Below are 19,635 nucleotides of genomic sequence, written 5' to 3'. Positions count from 1 at the left end.
AACGTAAATAATACCTCGACGTGAGATCTTCGACTTTTTCTAAGGCGGAACGTCCTCTTGCTTTGACCCATGGAGCGTTGCAATCGAGGCCTGTCTGGACGGGACTCGCCTGAGCTGTCTTCGTTCGGACTGCTCGGGCTCAGTTGACTCGTTACAGTCTCTCCTAACAGGACACATCAGTTATAGACTTATATCCGTATCCTCGCAAAAGTCTATTCTACGCTCTATCTACTCATGCTGATATTGGAATAGATCTTTGAAATATATTTATATGAGAGTTGAGATTATTTCAAAATTTTTGATACATAGCACACTAGTTCTAGTCGAGTATTTTCTCTCTCGTTAACAGGCATATATTCAATCATATTGATTATTTGTCTCTATCTTCTTTATGTACACATAATCCTTTGTTTCTTCTTTGATTAGTAAACTTTGTTCATTTAATTTTTGTCGTCAACTAAAAATTGATAGTAAGCGGAAGCACGTGTCCATGTGTTGAACGTGTGACAAAGCGTTGATATACATACATACATACATACGTACATACATATATATATATATATATATAATATACATATGTAGTAGAGAGAATAAAGAAAAGATTGAATCGCGTTAAATATCTTCAACGATATTGGTAATTATAATCAGTGGCATCAAATAATCCAGACACAGAATAGTGATTCGTGATATACATGCGTATGAATAAAGTTTATAGTTCACTCTATTAAATGGGGATTAGTGCGACACATGTTATATTTTTACTACTTTAAAGTTTGATAAGTAATCATTGAAAGAATCGCTTTGTTTTTTAACTTTAGTACTTGAAAAAAGATCTTGTATTTTTAATTCTTCGTGCTCTATTTTTAAGTCTTCTTGGGTTCTATCATCTTCATGCAAATGCATACATACACACACACACACACACACACACACACACACACACAATTATGCCCTATCTAACACTCTTATGATTAGATTAGATATTACCAAGTATTAGGATATATAGATATGTATGTGCAAAGTATCGTTAAGTGCAAAGACATACCTTTTTCTTCAACTATCATCAAAATTGCTTTTTAAAAGATCTATTTATCTAAGAGACAGATAATTAAAATTTAGAATACAAGTTACTTGCCTTCGCATAATCAAAATTTTCATGAGGACGTCGAATCGATCGAGAAGATTTAAATTATCGAAATACATCTAAGTACAGGATAACTGACGGTATGCAAAATTGGCACTAATGTATAATTATAGTTTGTGCCGTGTCATTATTCAAGGAGAGCGGATTCATCTCCCATACGAATCGCCGGTCTAAGATTTATGTATCAAAATAAAGCAGGGAAATGGGATTTACCTGATGAGTTTCTATACTCTACAGAAGATACAAAGCGCAGTTTTGGCGCCTTTTGATGAAGTAATATAGGATGAGGCTTAACATGGTTACGTTCATCGCTAGCAGAAGATGGTTGGGATCTATCTGAAACATGCCACATCGAACATCTAATATGAGGGGAGAGATGACAAACGAACGAATCAAGCGATCAACCGCGGATTGAAATATAAAGACTAGACCTCCTAGAGAATTCCAATTGATCGGTATCCTATCAATTATTAATTGTATCTCTTCCAACCGAATTTTAATGCTAATGATAATCGAGATACTTCCAGATATTCTACGTCGTCGTACATAAAACAGAATTTGGGATTTTACGACTAAGAAAGGTTTGATGACAGACGTGTACATGTATATTCCTATAAGTAATCTCTACGGTGTTGCTTCGATCGTGATCGATTTCATAAGCATGTTTTCGTGTCGTGTGCTTTAAATAAAGCAATAGGGTCGCTTCAAAGCAAGTAATATCGTATATACAAATATAATTTTTATCATTAATAAAATATATCGTAAGCATTCGAGAGTAGAAAGAGAGAGAGAGAGAGAGAGGAGGGAGAGAGATGGTGAAAATGCATTAAGAATGTTTGTCACGAGTACGATGCAAAATATAATTGATAACATATGCATTTTGATAGAGACCCATGTCAGTTTTCGTTAGAAAGAAGAAAGAGAAAGTGCAATAAAGTCGAAGCAACTACGTAGTAGAGAACGGACTACGCAACGATAAATAGGAGATACCAACTGTTGGACATTACCATTGTCTAAATACTGCTATGTAATAAGTTCGGTAAGGTCGAATTTACTATGTAAATTGTCTGATAGAAAGAGAGAGAGAGAGAGAGAGAGAGAGAGAGAGAGAGAGAGAGAGAGAGAGAGAGAGAGAGCAAAAAACAATAATATTTCATAAATTGGCACCGTGAAATGACTTTGGCAACGATCATGAAAAATATATAGCGTCGATAAATGTTTATACACACATCGTTACAAGCCGTTTCACGGCAACATTTACCTGGATAGTATTGTATATGAGGTGAAAAGAAAAAAAAAGAAGAAAAAGAAGGGAAGCAAGATATGGTAAGATTACGAAAAATGAAAAGCGTGAAAGGAGTTACACATTTTAGCGGGGTATAAATATATAGATCGTAGATCGTATCAGAATTTATTGACGTAGAATCGGTCTGCTTACCTTCGTTCCCTAGCTAGCAATGAAAGGCAACGCAATGATAAATGTGTCAATCATACGACCGAACAGAGAGGCCCAAACGAACGAATTAAATTCGAATGAACATTCGACGAGCCACTCGATATAAGGAAACACTCCTGACGCTTCTTTTCGGGTTGAACTCTTTCTTTTCTCTTTAATTTGGAAGTTTTCTTTTCTTTTTTTTCTTTTTTTTTTATTTTTCTAAAGAAAAAAAGCCTCGTTGCAAGCCTCGCTGTAACGGAGTGAAGTGAAACGATGCGGATTGCCATGAAAAGCTAAACGCTTAGAAAAATAAGACGGAACTGTTCGCGAGAAAACGAGATTTAAACCGCAGTGTTCTATAGACAATGGCTCGATCCAACTGTGGTAAGAGTCAGTGTAATTATCATACTGGCCCGTTATGTTCACGACGTAATGGCAAAATATATTTGCTTGCAGAGGCTTGCGGCTGCATTGACAGAATTCAATACCCGATAATAGTATATTAAGGTATCTCACTCGAAAAGATGGAATACCTGTGGGGACTTGTCGTTCGCCGTTAAATTCTCCAGTAGCCATGTCATTTGCCTCGCGTAAAGTTGAAGATCCTATGCTGGTACTCGAAATAGATCCTAGTATTGATAACGCAACGTCAAGTAGCAATAGTAGATAATAGTAAGCCGAGAGTCGTTATCAGATAATGTATACGTACCACGAGCAATCTGTGTACCATTCGACGGGGTATATATTTGTGTTGGTGCTGACATCTTAATAGCGCTACTCGAGTGGCCTGTTTGTAGAGTGGAGTGAGGTATCGATTGCGATACGGCCGAATGAGATACCGGAGTTTCCGCTGGAGTTCGATTCATGTGAGTTCGAGATCCCAAATCACCGCTTAATAGATCGATCAGTAAGGATGGTCTCTGAGTACGAGGTTGACCCTCGGTCACATGCATATCCGCGACGCTTCGTTTTGGCTCGGGTTGTAGTTCATCTGAATAGGTACGCGTTATCAATCGATGACAATGACTTTATCCCTGGTATTATTTAAACGATCGAAAATTACGAAATGTTTATACTACGAACCGAATCGCCGATTTTCTATCTCCTCTTTCAAATCCTTCAGTTCGTGGATTAAATCTGTTAAGAGAGTTCCACGAGATTTAGGCACGGTCGTAGCATTACCGTTGATTTTCTCACGTATGATGCTGTGCATAGTTCTCTCGTGATCGGAGATAGGCGTTTGACCGACCTTGTGAACAATGAACGGCAACATTTGGATATATAAAGCCGTCCGGTGAGTAACGACGAATTCTATAAAGTTCCACAGGTATATGGACGCTTCATTTCGTTTGTTCAGCAAGCGCATAGTACGCAAGATCTTTGGCCATTCGATCTTTAATTCGGTTTCAAAGCATATCGTCATAATCTTAAGGGCTACAATAATGCAACATAGAGATCAACTTTTAACATCGGATATACGGACTATACGAATAGATATAAATTTGTCAAAGTTTTCGATCGAAACCGTGATCGTGTCTCGCGGTATTGTTAGCTCACCTAAGAAGGCAACCTGATACAAAGTTAATGACGTTTTGGTTAATGTCTTCGAATCTCTCGCTGCGAACGTTAGACTACCAGGTCTAGCATCCGTAGTGGTTTTTAATGTCTGAACAGTTAATGGTATCGTCTTCGTAGTCGGAGGCCAGAGGGTATTCAGTACCGCTGTTAATGCAAAACTTATGTCCGTCTGTCTCAATTTTGGAACATCTAGGCAAAATCGTTCAAATAATCGTTCGAATGGGTTCCACGAGTATTCTTTATAATTCGTTCCAATCAGGAAACGACTACACATACCCACGTGCATTATTGTTTTACCTTTTCGTCCGGTTCCAACGCGTAGGAATAATGGTATCAATAGATTGAGCAGCATATTTTCCGTCTTTGTCTGATTGGAAAACATAGCCTGGCCGTTACAAACATTCTCCAAAGAGTAACCCTCGCCAAGAGAAATCACGTGTAACGCTATTAGACGTAAGACCGTCGAACAGAAGTATTGCGGGGGTATTTTACTCATTAGCGCGGCCGATGAGGCAGAGGTAACATCTTCGGCAGGAGTGTCGCCAATGATTAGAGACTGTAAATGTATACCCATATAATAACTCGTAATACTTTCGGCAATAAATATTATTCTTATTAATTCGTTTAGTACCACCTGACATGTACTCAGTAGAGTTTTCAAATATTGAAAGTGTGCTATGTAGGGGCACCTCGCGAGAGTCTCATAGACGCCTTTCAAAAGATCGCTGGCTGCGGTCCAGTCGGTATTTCGTCTGATCGACGCCTTTTTATGTATCTTGCTGAAAGTTTTATCGAGTCTACGTAAAATAATTGTCAAAGCCGGTCTCATGTCGTCGTTGGACCATTCGGTGGACGGTAACACGTCGTTCATGTATCTTCTCAAACCACGGCATCCCATTGTGCCAGGATCGTAAGGGGCAATTTTTAAAAGGCTATGGGCAATATCGGCTAATCGCTACAAGTTTCGATTTGTTAGTTGGTTGGGGCATTAAATTACGACCATTTTTTCAATTTAAATAATTTCTTCGATAACTTGTCAAATACGGGATATGCTTTATACGTACCACGTGACATTTTGAGTCAAGCAACTCGATCGTTTTACCATCTTGAGATTTTTTATTCAATTCGGTCAAACGTACGGAAGAACGGGCAACGAATTCGCCCACCATATTGAGTAAGGTATCGCGCGGCCTCCTAAATTCATTTTTATGAGAACTCTCGGCATCGTCGTCGCGATCGTAGAAATTTCGCACTTTGGAATGTTCGATGTGGGGTGGAGGCTTCGTGGGATGCGTTTCGTCCTCAAAATCTACACCTGGCGAGTAAGGACCTTTACCATAATTTCTTTGGCTGGATCCCTTGTGTTCGGGACTTGATTTCTGTGGCCCATTGTAATACCTGAGAGCAGAGAGTTTACGTATCGAAGAATAATACGATGTATTGTATATCGCGATTGGATCGCAGTTCGTGATAAGATACTTACCGTGTTAACACTTGTGGTACTTACTTGGTCAGTGCCTCCGAATTATTAACCAACGTCTTAACCGCTATAGCCAATTGATTGATTATTTCTTTTTCGGTTTTTCCTTCTTTGTTGTAAGCGGGAGATTGGATTTGTTGGACGTAACATGGTAATATTGCTTCTAGTATTATCTGCAAACAAAATTAAGATATTTTCATCGATACGCTTCGATTTAATCAATATTTTAATAACGTCATTGTGTCAGACGTTAGTTCCTTCAAATATTATCGACCCGAGTATTCCCTTACGAGCATTTGTTGTCCCCGAATGGAGTCGGCTGCGTAAGCAATAACCATGACACAGAGTGATATGCAATCCAGAACGGTCACCATTTCATTCTCGTCGTGGTAACAAAAGTCGATGGCTTTTAAAGGCTTTTCTTCTTTGACAAGTTCTCCGATATTTAAAGGATCGGGCGACGGCGTTTCCAAACTCAGTAACAGGTTGAACAGACACGTCGAGGGTACCTTTGAAATCGTCGATCATCTCCGATCACTAATTGTTATATACAAAAAGATTGCATTTTACGATGTAACAATAATACGAATTACTTTGTGAGCTTCGCCATGGACACTTGTCTCGTCGGTATCCAATATCGTCGATACACTTCCAAACATTTGAAGGATAAATGGCTTTCTGTTCATCAAGTAAAACTGCTTAACGGCGTATTCTACCGTAGTAGTTACCAATTTGTTAGCTTGATGAGTCGCGTACAATTGTAGCAACGTTGGCATTATCAAGAGATAGCCATTCGTTGAAAATATATTTTTAAAATTATGCGCAGCATTTATGTAGGTGGCGATAACGTATCGTAAAATGCAGGAATCCTCGCTATGAAGGATAACGGCGCCATTTAACACGTTCAGAAACAAATGAATGTCCCCGGAGTAAGCAAAGTTCCCAGCCATTGCCTCGAACATCCTAGCTATCAGTCTAACCCACATGAACTTATGCATAACGTCTAATCCAAGAAGCTCCTGCAAAAGTAATAACGCGAAAATCAAACAAAAACAAAAAAATACAAGTTTTGTTGTTTGCTATAAAAATGTATTGTACTCACTCTGCCTATCTCACCACCTTTGTAAAGATCCAAATCCGCTTCCAAAGCTTTTCTAGGAAACGACGGTAATTTCATAAGTTCCTCGTGCAGAAATACAACTCTCTGTACGACCATGTCAACGTTCTTCAATATTGCCCATGTCAATAGAACTTTACCAATTTCGACGAACTTGTGAACAAGCTCTTGTCGTTGAAGCGCATTAAATGCATCTTCTGGTTTCATATGAACCAATTCAATCTGCGGATACTGAGATCTTTTAAAAAAGTAATAATCTCGAACGTAGGACGATGGATTGTGTATCTGATCTAGTAAGATGAAAGACTATTAAAGACGCCGAAAATTATGGATAACTGTTATTTAATACGAGTATGATTATACTTAATAATAATATATCTTTACGTGTTTTATAGTCTACAAGAAAGTATTCTTTGTGCTTGGGTTCTTCGATTCCAAAAAAGTCCAACGATTCCCGAAGTATCTGACAAAACTGTGTGTCTTCCTGTACCGGAAATTGGGATGGTATCCCAGTAGCGTCCGGATCCTGGGGACCGTGAACAATAATCTTCTTTGCCGAAGGAACGTTTGCGGTTAGCAAGATCGAAGCGTCGCATTGTTCTTTGCGAAGAATCTGTTTTAAATCTTTGAACATTATACCGTGTACACTGTGGACGACCTAGGACAATTAGAGATAAAAGAATAGTTTGCTTGCGTGTTTCGTAATCTCTCTCTGCCTACACACACACACGCTCACATTAAAAACGATAACGTACCATCCATAAAATAGACAGAGCAGTGCCAATCAATTTCTGGCCTTCCTCGTGAGGCGAACGAACGTAGAACATTACATACCCTATTATGTAATTGTACAGAGCAAACGCTGCTTGCTGCGGTAACTTTGGGACAAATCTAATAAGATGTCGTAGAATTTTAAACATCAATTCTTGCTTGTCCCTTGTAAGGCGTTCCAAGACGTAACGAAGGAAGAGCGCACTATCTTCTACAAGACATCCCCAGATCACCTAATAATTTGATATGCGGTCATTATGTTTCGCCGGAATAACACGGGACGTCGATGGCGACGAACGAATGACTATTAGAGATTTGTAAAGTCATACCTGGTACGCAACTTCATAAACAGCGTTTCCATCGTCGGACACGGCGGCGTTGTCCAGTAAATTTATTATTTGAACGATAGCGGAACACAAAGAGGATGGAAACAATGACAAAGCTGATTGACCATGATGCTGAGTATTTCTGGGCATCGCCTCAGCACCATCCTCGTCTCCAACGTTACCTAAATCCGCGTCGACTTTTATACGTGTGATCACATACGATATTCATTTCAGACATATTTTCTCGCACGTGCGCGAAAAATAAGGAGAAAAAAAAATAATATTGCCTAATTAAAGTATTATACAATATATACTCCATAAATATACCTTCGTCATGATCGTCTCCCACCGGACTAGGTTCGTATGCTGCTTGAACAGTAATCGGAATCGTTGTTATCAGAAAATTTTCTCTTTCCTCTCTCTTCTTATCGTCTTGCGCCTGTAAAGCTTTTTTTATTAACTCGGTCTGTTGTTTCTTTCGAGTTTTAGTCGCCGTCACCAATGATCTCTGTTATATCAAAAAAAAAAAAAAGAGTATAAATACAATGGGAATGGAAAAATATTTTAAGGCGTCTCGTCAGATTGGCTAATATCAGTGGACCTACGTGACGCTCCTGATTGATTGTGACCTCTTCGACCTTCGTTTTAACTTGAGGCATCCAAGGTGGATCGACAACTGGTAAAGATTCGATTCCAATTTTTGGAGATGGCAAAGTGAATTCTATTCCAGGCGGTGGAACTTTAAAAGTCATATGAGCCGCTTCTTCCATCCTGGGCCAAACCTGATAACGCAATTTCCACAAAACTTGAAATCTTAAGATAGCATTTATTCGCACCGACGAATTACTATGTTGAAGGCCATTGTTCATTATTTCGCTAGCCTGATTCGGTGCTCGCACAGCCGCTACTATAAAAAGGGACGCTGCGGAAGCCGCTACTTCTTGATTGGATTCCAAAAGGAGTTCCCAGGCTACAGGTAGAACGTCGACAAATAGATCTTCGGTCATCACAACCGCACCTTTCACCAGAGTCGCTATAGGGGCGTGGAAAGCATTTTTTACTTGTGTCTTAATGTATTTCAGAATCGCTGGGGCCTCAGCTTCGGAATCCCCTTTTGCCTTTGAATTCTTCGATGACTCCTTCCCTTTATCTCCAGAGTCTTGATCCGCTAGGTCCTTCGAAGAGTCCCTTTGATACAATCGACCCGACTGAGATCCGTCCAAATTCTTGTCGATTCTTAAAACGATTCGTATTTATTTTACTCGTAAAACGGGAGCAATATCTATTTTACAGTTACAATGTAAAAACGAACACTTACTTGTACTTTCGTCCTACGCTATCTTTCCTTCTAACGGGTGATACTTGGGTGCTAGCTTGCTCGGAAACCTTACGGCTTCGTTTCTCTTTTTTGCCGTCCTCTTTTTTGTCGGTATCGATGTCGAACATACCTGTACCATTAAGTATTCCAAATTCCTCCCCGTAAATCTTTCTAACGGATTTGATCAACCTACTGCTGGCACGCATTTGACGGCGATGGCAAAATGGATGGCAGAAATTCTGATGGGAGCAATAAAAATTAAAAGAATTCGAAACCTGTACGAGCACCTTCATCCAAGGAAAGTTTTTGTTGGTTTCGTCTGTTTCATTACTGTCGCTGGGGCTTTCCGGTGGTTGATCGTCACTGAGAATACCAGGCGATTCCTCTCCGCTGACCTCGCCAGCTAAACCACCAGGCTCAGAAGTGTCGCTTCTGTCGGACAATGAACTTACTTTTCTTTTCGATTGTATCGAATCGGCCCGTTTAACCGTATCTACGTAACGGAAACATCGTAAATCGTGTCAACCTTCTCGATCAGACATTATCTTTAGATTGAAAAAATTGTGATCGATAAATTCGCGCATAATGTTTCTTACACGCTTCGCATTCGGTGTCCTTGCCCTCTTTGGTTCCACGCCGTAGTTTTAAGCTCCTTTTCTTAAACGAACCAGTGGTGGTACCCCCGGTACCACGGCGCAGTAAAAATGGCCTACCCTGAGGTGCCTGAGCCCGCTTCCCTTTATCCTTGTCGACGTTCGGGACTTCCTCTCCTTGGATCGTCACTGTAGATTTACTACTTCCTTCCGACTCGTTGTCGGGCTCATAAAGGACGAAGCTGATCTTTCGTTCGGCTGATAATGTCGAAATAAGGTCATTCCATTGGTCGTGAACGATCATCGTTACTCGTTGCGTTAATCAGATATCGATCGGTTAGACTCACCAGTCACTTCACGATCGCCAGCTATCGATTGAAGACTTTGAGCCGACGTTTGTGAGTGACCCATCGATGAAAGAGCTACGCTCCATCTTCGATTCGCTTCTCTGCTGTACATTCTCTCCCAAGGGGGCGGTCGTTCTTTCGTTAATAGCTTATTGGATTTTGGTAACGTCTGATACGTTTCCCTCAGAAAAGCCGTTACCTCCAAAAGAAGGATACAAGCGACCAGGCGCAATGCCACGGGACACTGTGATCCGTAGCAATTTATGCTAGCTTCGTCAAGAAAATCCTCCTCTTCGTCCTCGATGATTAAATCACGTTGCTTATTTTCATCGGAAACCATGGCAATTACCTGATCGATATTCTGCTTATCCTCGATCAATAATTCCTCCAGTCTCGCACCTATTGCCTGTTAAGAGTTATCTCTGCTCTGTCAAAGAGTACACATTTGTTTATGCCACTAATATGCTAATATCCTAATATGACGATGTGCTAAGGTGCCAATCTGCTAAATGCATGCAATTGAAAAAGTAATTATACAAAACAAGAGACCTCCGCCCATTGATAAAATAATTTTCCCGCTGTTCTCTGTAATACATGGATTCGCCTCAGTGCTGTCGATGCATTACGATTATTAATGGGGACCGACGGTCGAAACATGGGAAAGTTCAATTTCATCCACGTTGGCCAATGCCCTTTATTACATTGATGAACCAGGTGGGCACATTCCAATATCAAACAGGCACGGGCAACTACAGGTGCGTAAGGCTAGAGGTCAGAAATAAAGCAATAATAAAGTCTGATTATTTCTTATTATTCTTGCATTCGACTATTTGAGAAACGTGTATATCCTACGTAGAACGTGCAATTGATCACCTACAAGGTCTAATATAGCTGCCATCAAATGGTGATCGGGTACAGAGCCAGGTTGGCAGGTTTCCAAAAGGAAAGAAAACCTCAGCATTCCATCGTAGATGGCCGTACGAGGTACTAATCTCCTTTCTTTCAAAACTACAAATTCTGACTCTCTCGAAGCCTCGCCCAGTTCCATGGAATTTCTTCTACTAAAATCTGTCGTGGAATAGAGTTTATTCGAAGGAAGAATAAAAGCAGATGAACATTGAATACTCACAGCTACCAGGTGGCTCTTCTAAACTTTCTTTCTTCTTGCTTTTACCAAAACCGATTTTATTCCATTGATCTTCCATTCGGCGTCTTGCCTTTTGCAAGGTTTGTCCGACCCTACGATAAGAGGGAACGGAATTTGGAAAAGACTTCTCTTAAAAATTTTCTTCACGATCTTGGGCCTTTCTCTCGTCGAACTTTTATTTTCAAGGTACTTACCCGCGGCTAGTTCGGGACGTACTACGGTGATGCCCGTAATAATGTAGACTCGGTTGTCTTACGAAACTACCGTCCGTAGGCGACTCGCTACTTTCATGACTATCCGTGGAATCGGTTCTCCCGTACTCCTTCCGAAACCAATTTACTGTAAATCAAAGCGAATTCGTTGTTAATAATAGGGGAAAAAAAAAAAAAAAGAAAAGAAAAAAATCGGTAACTTACCAATACCCCCAATTTGAAAACGAGTCGACTTTCGTATTTTTCCAGATCCTAAACAGGATTCTCCAATTCCTAAGTTGCGTTCGCTCTGCCTAGGCGTTAATACGTGTTGTTTCTTTCGCAAATTACCCAATGGGCTCTGACTTATTTTCGTATTTTCTTCGTTCAATTCAGTTTCAAGTAGACTCTGCAGAGATCGGGGCAATGTATGTTAAATGAAGCGCAATTAACTGCTAACACCGGTGGTAGAAAGAATGAAAGGAGAAACCTACTGCACAAGTCGAAGAAGTGCTTCTCTTCTTGAAAAGAAACTTTCTGGTACCTCTATCGTCTACCGTGTAACACGTATCGCCACCAATATCCGCGTGTTCCTCCAAATCGGATTGATGTATGTGCCTGATGACGCGAGTGGTTTGAACGTTGCTGTTGCAACGTTTGTTGGGACGATCAGTGGAATCTAAAATGCCGCTCAAAGCCACACGTCGAAATATACCACCGTGAGCTTCCTTCACATAAGTCATAAATTGTCTCAGGTCGCAATAAACTCCAATATTTTCTTGAGACTTTAATTCTTTCGTAGAATTAACGAAGCGAGTAACAAGAGTCTTGAAAACGCAATTCATTATTTGGCCCTCGATGCCGCGAACACCGTAACCACCTGTGCTGTAGGATGCGTTTACTGCCGCGATAGTTCCCGTAGCTGTTGTCGTTCCTGTTGCGTGAGACGCGGATGTCGCAGTACCAACATTACTACCACCGGTGCCCATCATGCCGGCACCAAAATTCGTTGCGTAGCCACCTTGAGATGCCGCGTCCGGTGACTTGTTCGAACCTCGTTTCTGATCTATTAGGTATTTTATAACTGATCAGCGATACTCGAAAGAATTGTTCTCTTCTGTTTGGATTTACTCACTCAGTGGAGATAACAAGGAAGTTGGATCTACGCAGAAGCCAACGTAAGCATGAAAAAAGTCTAAGATTTCCGAGATCGGTTGTTCGCGTATCATCGTCTTCAGGAATTTGGAAAATTGCTTGAAACTTGCTCGATGTAATTTTCCCAATATCGTTTGTCCCTGAGAACGACAAAAGTCCGCGTGGGGTCCGCGAATTCCCTCGGAGCATCCGTGCGGGCAACCCAAATGCTTCAATACTCTGATAACGCAATTCATTAAAAGATTATGAGCTGTTGGTTTATGCCTTCCATCCGAATCATGCCTACGATCTTGTTCGTTCACTGGAGAGTCCTGCCTTCTTACGGATTCCGTTTTGTCCATTCCCGTACCCGATCCTAATGATATCCGATCCTAGTATTATTATTATCGACGACATTTCTTGTCTTTCTTCTTTTTCAAATACATATGAACTATATCGTACCTGCGTTACTACCCATAGTCTCATCTCGAAGGCATTGCTTCATCACTCCCATGTCCATTAGGAGTTCAACAAGGTTTAGAATACTTTCGCAGACGCGAGCCGTGCAACAAGTATTGTCGCGTAATGCGATCGAATTAACGGCCTAGCAAAAAAAAAAAAAAAAAAGGAAAAAGAAAAAGGGGAAACCTCATTACCCGATATTAGCATGCCGAATGGTAGAGATTTTGATTCGGGCGTTTTTACCTTCAAAACTACTTGGTAATCGATGTCACCCTCTTTGGTGATATAACAACCTGAACCAGGAGCCTCTGGCACTTCGTCACTCATATAAGTAATATTAGAATCCGTTTGAGATCTGGTAAGGCTCGGTTTTCTTTCGAAGTCCAATCTTCCACCGTGCATACCGATAGCATCCAATTGACTGTCGATCGATCCCTATCGTAATAATGATTAGAAAATGGATACAAGATTTATCGAAGATTATATCATCGAATATTATATAAATCATATAAATCTAGCTGACGAGAGGAAGAACGAGTTGGTTCGAAAGGTACGAGAGGGAATACCTTGCATGATTCTTACCTGCCGTTTCATATAATCTGGTGACGGAGTAGGCGTGTGTTCCGTGACGGTGATGATAGGATTTGGTGCGGTATAGGATTGACTATAAAACCGACCTTGTTTCCTCTCAATACGCGTGTCACCAACGTACCTACGATTTAGGATCGATCAGAAAGTTATCACGATGGATATATTTCATATTACCCCATGCCACACTTGCCAAAAACGAGAGCCCTAATCAAGCACTACATCCTTAATCTACTATCGTGTGCCTCTTGTTGCGCGAAGCATGCTCGATATTCTTTTCGCTTTTTTTTTTCTTTCTTATCTATCTATTCTTTTTTCTTCTTTCTTTTTTTCTGTTTTTTTTTTTTTTCAAATTCAATCTCATCACTCTTATTGCTCCAAATTCGATACACGCGTGATTTCAGACTATGCAAGTGCTACAAATTACTTGTTTATCCAGTAAAATATAGACACACATCTCGATAAACTTTCTGATCAAATTTGAAGCAACGTCGATTGAATCATCTAATTGCATGCACTAGTATATACAAATTGCCATTTATTGACTAGTAAAACCCTTTTTTTTCTATTTGAACGTAGCGTATAACGTGACGACGAATGCATAACAGCATGGTACAGCGGCAAATTTGCAAAAGCGCGATGATCAATGATGCTTTCTGTTGGGTGTTGGGAAGTGAGTACTTTTTGTTATAAAAAAATGAACGTCGACTTCGTTACACGCACTGTGCATTTAGGAAATAAGAATTCTATAATCAAAATGCTTTATCGTTTCTGTTATAAACGAATAGTGTGGAATTAGGAATTGATAATTATGCAGATACGTAATTGTGTTCAGTGTGCGGTAACCTCTTCCCAGGATCGAGAGACTGAAACTGTATATGTAAGGGCACACGATAGTGAGAGACAAAAAGACAGAGAGAGAGAGAGAGAGAGAGAGAGAGAGAGAGAGAGAGAGAGAGAGAGAGAGAGAGAGAGAGAGAGTAAAGGGGCGTGATGCATTTTCTCGGATACCAGGTAAAAGTGCTGATGTGCGAGTTTGTTTCTTATTTTGTGTGACTATGTTTCAGGGATAACTGTGCGCCCTACCGGAAGCGAGAAGCTCATAAAAGAAGCAGTGTGAACCGAACTGGCAGTACGTAACTTCCTCCGAGTGACATTGATGACTTACCCTCCCGCGGTCAGCTCGTTAATCAAGCAGCTGAGCACGAGTTCGGGGGTGAAAGGGCGAACGAGAGAGAGAGAGAGAGAGAAAAGAGACACATACAGAGAAAGACATTACGCACAAGTTTTTACGATAGGCTTATCAATATGTAAGCACTGATTTTATAGGACTCTTGACCGCCTGTCAATCGGTCGTATAAGCCCTTCAGCGTTAGGGTACAAGACTTGTTCCAATCATTAATTATCCTAACCAGATGCAATCGTTTAACTTACTTTCTCATGTCAAGTTGTATATTTCGATATCATCTTACTTTTATACTTGATCTTTCGAAAGAAACAATCGGATACCCAACACTGATCATAGTCTACGTCAAAAAATTACTGTCGCTCTAACGAAACGCTTATCTTTTTTGCAAACAGCCTAAGCGCAACGAAAAGTCCTTTTTTTCCGCTAGGACGTCTTTAACTCGAATCTTTTAATATTTTATCCTAGTCTACGCAGAGTCACTGGTGTACATACACGCATACACATACATACATACATACATACGCACGTACATAGATCACGCTATAACGGTATTAATGTTTCGAGAGGAAGATACGTATATCATCGGAATACATGTAAGAAAATTGTTAGTCATTAGAAACAAATACCTACCTATATATGTATGTATATATATGTACCGTATATATGTACGGACCAACGAGTAAAGTTAAAAGTTAAAGAGAAAAAAATCATATAAAATACAATAGGAGAAAGGAAAATCTAGAGTCTTTAGAAGCACGCAAATAACTAAGCTTACCTCAAACTTGGCATGCTCTTTCCTTTAATTAAATTAGTTGGATGCTTCATATGATCGACATCTTTCGCCTCAAAGATTTTCGAACTCGTTGACGTTGGTCTCGTCAAGTGGTCGTCACCCGTATCGAGGCTCCTGTGACATTCCTGATACACGAAATGAGAATGAAAATATATTCCTCCTCTCTCTCTCCCTCTCTCTCTCTCTCTCTCTCTCTCTTTCTCTGCATGTGCACGTGCGATCCTCGAAGAAAGCGATTGAAGATTACCTGTTCGAATAGCATCTTATGCTCCTCCTGACCAATCTTTTCAAGGGCTTTCTCCGATTTTGACAATATTTTTGTTTCGACAAAAGCTTTGAGATCGGCCATTTTCATACGTTTTTTCGTTTTTTCGCTAGCTCGTCTCGTGTGGCTGGATTCTCCGTCGTGACCTTTGCAGGTCAGGCACGGTAATTCTGAAAATGTGCGGAACTCTGTACGATAATGGATAAATGTAGAGGGACGAACTGCCATGTGCATGTTAGTGTTTTCATATACCCGCCAGCAAGGAAACATCTCGTACTTCTGGAATCTCTATAAAATCTTTCGAAACGTCTTTCTTTTTGCTTTCGGGACTCTGATAAATGGAGACCTCGATCTTTGGTATTGGCAAGGAGTTACTACGTCGACGAGGCATCTGTTGCACCGAACTTTCCTCGTTTATTCTACGTAACCTGCGGCGCAAATAGTTTTCAGCAATAATGATTCCTTCATAAATTTTCTCATAATTTTTATATGCAACCGTCAACGAGTTGTAACACACCGATGATATAAAAACTGTAAGGCCCAATATACTCCTTCTTCTTGCCACTGAGAGACGAAGAGGCATCTAAGAACGGCTACGTCGAGAAACGTTGCTGCCCGAATATCAACCTCGAGAATATGATCAGCCGTCTGTCCTGACGTATCGGAAGGCGAACTGTGATGTTGACCCGACGTTTTCGAAGTACTTTTCTCTTTCTCCGCCTCTTTCTCTGTCTTGGATGTCTTTTCTTCTTTCTCTTTATCCGCGCTGCAAGTGTTATCGCGCTTTTACCTCATCGAAAATTACCCGAGAAAATTGGTTTTAATATTATTCAATAGTTTATATTGCAACATTATTATCGAAAAGGATAAACCTCGCTTTTTGAGAAGGCTTTCTGTAATATTGCCTGCAAGTATCCAATCCGGAAATCGCTGTTACTTTCTCTATTGTGAGGGTAGGTTTGGACGAACCGGTACTTCGGCCCATTGCAACGTGAAATATGCTGGTTTCATCCTGCATCGGTAACAAACAATGCATTACTCCATACTTTATCTTGCAAAATTTTCATTGCGATTAACTATAACTCACTGCGAATATGGTTGATACTTCTTTTACCCCGTCGATTCCCCTATCGGATTCGCTCAATGATGACAATCTGAATATAACCTGGAGATGTAGAAAAAAAGAAAAAAAAAAAAAAAAAAGAGGAAAAAAGAAAGAGTGAAGGTAATTTACTTCAGAAAGAGGAAAAAAACTGGAAATGTCTCTTTAGCAGAGATGCAGCAGAAAGATGCGAAAGAGGTTCATTTACCACGTGTTCATCCTCGGCACCTGAACTTTCCTCAGGTATCGTCTCTGGAAATACAGTGTCCTTTGGCGAAGATACCCAAGGACTCTAGTGAAAAGCAAACGTTTCTTTTTTATTTTCCTTTTCTTAATAATATCATAAGCGTCATAACGATTTTAAATCTCTTTACTGGCCGCAACTTACTTCCTCATCTTGCTTTGCCACGCTCTGAGAAACGTTCTGAGAAATATTGTTCTGATCGGTCAACGTAGTACCCACTGATTGACTAAGCGGGCTCTCGCTGTCTGCAATTAGAACGTTATATCGGTCAAGAAGGGAAGGAACAATCGGATCGAAAAGAAATGATCGACAAGCAAGTCGTCGAATGATCTTTTTCGTGTCGTTGAAAGATTACTGTCGTTACTCACTTCCACCGACGAAAACGTCGTCCGGCATTTGATGATGTTGAACGAATTTGAAAGATCGACTCCACAAAACGCGAGGCTTGACCCGACAGTGGGCCGTAAAGCAGGCTGTGTCGGGATGCCGACATTCGTACATCGCGGTCCAAATCTTTAATCCGTTTTCCAATCGCAAATTTGTCTTGAAATCAATGTCCTTTAAATAATTGCAGAGCGGAGCGAAGAGATAGACGAACAGCTGGAAAAATCAAAGACAAGCTGTCACCGGCGTGCTATTCCATGACGATCCATTATAAATGCCATCAAACGAAAGTAACGACTTTGAATAAGCGACATTGTGGCTCACCGTCATCGTCGGTATCGAAAATAAATAATGGAAAGGATTTCCTGAATCGACGTCAGACTCGGCACACTCCTCGGCGGCATCAAGGAGGATCCAATGAAGGATATAAAGAAGAGTCGTTTCCATCGCACCGAGACTTTGAAGATCCTTCCTTAAAGAGCAGTAATAAGAGAGCGTTTGTATGAAAAGCGGTGCCAAGTGGTACTGACGGTTCAAAAGAGGGGTCGGTCGGTTGGATGGTGGAAGAGAAAGGGAAAATGTATGAGGACGAAAGTGCTTACCTATTGTGCAAAAGGTTGGCTGTCGCATGGAGTACGTAAGGTAGAGCTGCCTGAATCAAACGCCAACGTGGCACCGCGCCCAATATTATGCTCAACGACGGCGTCAGATCATTGTGGAGATTTTGGACCAACACTTTCTCTAAAGACTACGCGAGTGCAAAAAGGACCGATCAAGATGAGCTTTTGTTTTTGTCGAAAGAACTCATAAATTTTCCGTTTTCTATATTTACGAAACATACTGACCGTACAGGCTTCCTTCATCTCCTGATGATATATGTATGTATGTATATATATAAAAAAAAGAGGCAAGGAAGATTAATGTTGATCGATCGATCGAATGTTTATTATTTAATTTGAATGGATCTCTAATCAACTTACGTGATGGCCTGGCACATGTTGACAGAACTGGAATTAGAGATGACCACAAGTAGAGGTGGCCGCGTGAAAAAAAGAAGAAAAAAAAAAAAGAAGAAAAGAGATCAGACTGTCAAACTGGGAATTAAGCAAGTATTGTTGACTATCCGGTTGGTTCTATGACTATGATTTGTTTGATCTTTAAAAAAATCTATCTAATTTTATGATAAGTTTTCAATCCAAAATATTACCGTGCAGGATGCTTCATGTAATTTCCCAAGTTTCATTCGTATGAAAGGCCTGCAACGTTGCATCTATTTAAAGAATTTCTTCTGCACGATCCATTTTCTTTTTCATCTCGGGATAAGAAAAGAAAACGGCTTCATACCTTAGCTGTCGCCAGAGGAACATCTGAACTGGAATGGGTAGAGTATGTTCATTGAGGCTGCCATTGATGGATCGACGTCTTTCCATATTTTTCTTAGAGTCACCTGTAAAACGTGTTTACGTTTTGCGTATCGGAACGTTCTGTTAATAGAAAATCGATCAATCCCGTCGGCATGGCTGTCACATCATCGACACGTGTTTTACCTTTAGATATCTCTTCCATCAAATCAATTTAACGTAAATTTTAAGAATTATTCCGAGTAAAGTAGCGCGCCTTGCCAATTCGATCGCAATCATTTCTACGAGCCAATAAAAGGCACCCAATGAAGAGTTACATACCTAAATTATCGAGAAATACGGAGGATGGACGCTGATGATCGACCAATCAAATATTCTTCTCGCTCGAAGATCCGTGCTCGTTCGAAATATAGCGGGGCGTTTACACATTAAACAAAGAATTCGCACGATCGCACAGAAGGCACCGTCAGAAGGTAGAAATTGATAGCGAGGCAGGAGTTAGTCAGGATGATGCGTGTCTGATAAGCCAGGAGTAAAGTTATTAGAAGGATCACGTGCCAGTCTCTTGGCCTAGTGACACACTTGCATGATTTTCGTTGACAGGTAGTACGAAGACCGGAGGGTGAAGCACCACGACGTCAGGATCGTGACTAACTGAGAGGC

At 40.5% G+C, this 19,635-nt stretch overlaps 1 protein-coding gene and 1 long non-coding RNA gene across 16 annotated transcripts in view; one reads left to right on the top strand and one right to left on the bottom strand.

Moving 5' to 3' along the window:
- The window catches only part of LOC122633683, an 18,056-nt gene extending 15,785 nt beyond the window's left edge, over positions 1-2,271 (top strand). Inside the window, exon 2 of the long non-coding RNA XR_006328168.1 lies at positions 1,944-2,271. This is a non-coding gene — a long non-coding RNA (uncharacterized LOC122633683). The remainder of the gene's footprint in view (positions 1-1,943) is intronic.
- LOC122633678 (protein unc-80 homolog) overlaps positions 1-19,635 on the bottom strand; it is a 20,917-nt gene extending 1,282 nt beyond the window's left edge. Inside the window, exons 1-49 of one of the 15 annotated variants that reach the window (XM_043821859.1) lie at positions 19,294-19,633; positions 18,956-19,058; positions 18,819-18,867; positions 18,592-18,618; positions 18,457-18,477; positions 18,214-18,359; positions 17,936-18,083; positions 17,596-17,827; positions 17,372-17,472; positions 17,192-17,275; positions 16,969-17,046; positions 16,754-16,893; positions 16,399-16,647; positions 16,134-16,309; positions 15,864-16,051; positions 15,599-15,741; positions 14,803-14,832; positions 13,629-13,758; positions 13,290-13,481; positions 13,047-13,188; positions 12,586-12,960; positions 11,945-12,534; positions 11,676-11,859; positions 11,454-11,598; positions 11,242-11,351; positions 10,990-11,180; positions 10,662-10,877; positions 10,113-10,518; positions 9,769-10,023; positions 9,173-9,665; positions 8,460-9,090; positions 8,182-8,362; positions 7,858-8,036; positions 7,513-7,761; positions 7,142-7,415; positions 6,743-7,047; positions 6,234-6,659; positions 5,931-6,149; positions 5,668-5,813; positions 5,225-5,558; positions 4,795-5,115; positions 4,458-4,716; positions 4,140-4,349; positions 3,666-4,016; positions 3,292-3,573; positions 3,116-3,211; positions 2,583-2,595; positions 1,358-1,476; positions 15-163 (exon numbers count right to left, since the gene is read on the bottom strand). In XM_043821859.1, the coding sequence (XP_043677794.1) occupies positions 15-163; positions 1,358-1,476; positions 2,583-2,595; positions 3,116-3,211; positions 3,292-3,573; positions 3,666-4,016; positions 4,140-4,349; positions 4,458-4,716; positions 4,795-5,115; positions 5,225-5,558; positions 5,668-5,813; positions 5,931-6,149; positions 6,234-6,659; positions 6,743-7,047; positions 7,142-7,415; positions 7,513-7,761; positions 7,858-8,036; positions 8,182-8,362; positions 8,460-9,090; positions 9,173-9,665; positions 9,769-10,023; positions 10,113-10,518; positions 10,662-10,877; positions 10,990-11,180; positions 11,242-11,351; positions 11,454-11,598; positions 11,676-11,859; positions 11,945-12,534; positions 12,586-12,960; positions 13,047-13,188; positions 13,290-13,481; positions 13,629-13,758; positions 14,803-14,832; positions 15,599-15,741; positions 15,864-16,051; positions 16,134-16,309; positions 16,399-16,647; positions 16,754-16,893; positions 16,969-17,046; positions 17,192-17,275; positions 17,372-17,472; positions 17,596-17,827; positions 17,936-18,083; positions 18,214-18,359; positions 18,457-18,477; positions 18,592-18,618; positions 18,819-18,867; positions 18,956-19,041 (10,071 nt within the window). In that variant the 5' untranslated portion in view covers positions 19,042-19,058; positions 19,294-19,633. Of the gene's footprint in view, positions 1-14; positions 1,481-2,582; positions 2,596-3,115; positions 3,212-3,291; positions 3,574-3,665; positions 4,017-4,139; positions 4,350-4,457; positions 4,717-4,794; positions 5,116-5,224; positions 5,559-5,667; positions 5,814-5,930; positions 6,150-6,233; positions 6,660-6,742; positions 7,048-7,141; positions 7,416-7,512; positions 7,762-7,857; positions 8,037-8,181; positions 8,363-8,459; positions 9,091-9,172; positions 9,666-9,768; positions 10,024-10,112; positions 10,519-10,661; positions 10,878-10,989; positions 11,181-11,241; positions 11,352-11,453; positions 11,599-11,675; positions 11,860-11,944; positions 12,535-12,585; positions 12,961-13,046; positions 13,189-13,289; positions 13,482-13,628; positions 13,759-14,802; positions 14,833-15,598; positions 15,742-15,863; positions 16,052-16,133; positions 16,310-16,398; positions 16,648-16,753; positions 16,894-16,968; positions 17,047-17,191; positions 17,276-17,371; positions 17,473-17,595; positions 17,828-17,935; positions 18,084-18,213; positions 18,360-18,456; positions 18,478-18,591; positions 18,619-18,818; positions 18,882-18,955; positions 19,059-19,293 lie in introns of those variants that run through there. The other 14 variants (XM_043821861.1, XM_043821862.1, XM_043821864.1 and 11 more) reach the window with 14 other exon arrangements.

This window comes from Vespula pensylvanica, chromosome 13 (assembly GCF_014466175.1).
Source record: "Vespula pensylvanica isolate Volc-1 chromosome 13, ASM1446617v1, whole genome shotgun sequence".
NCBI classification, from domain to species: domain Eukaryota; kingdom Metazoa; phylum Arthropoda; class Insecta; order Hymenoptera; family Vespidae; genus Vespula; species Vespula pensylvanica.
This window is presented reverse-complemented; position numbering and strand designations above follow the sequence as displayed.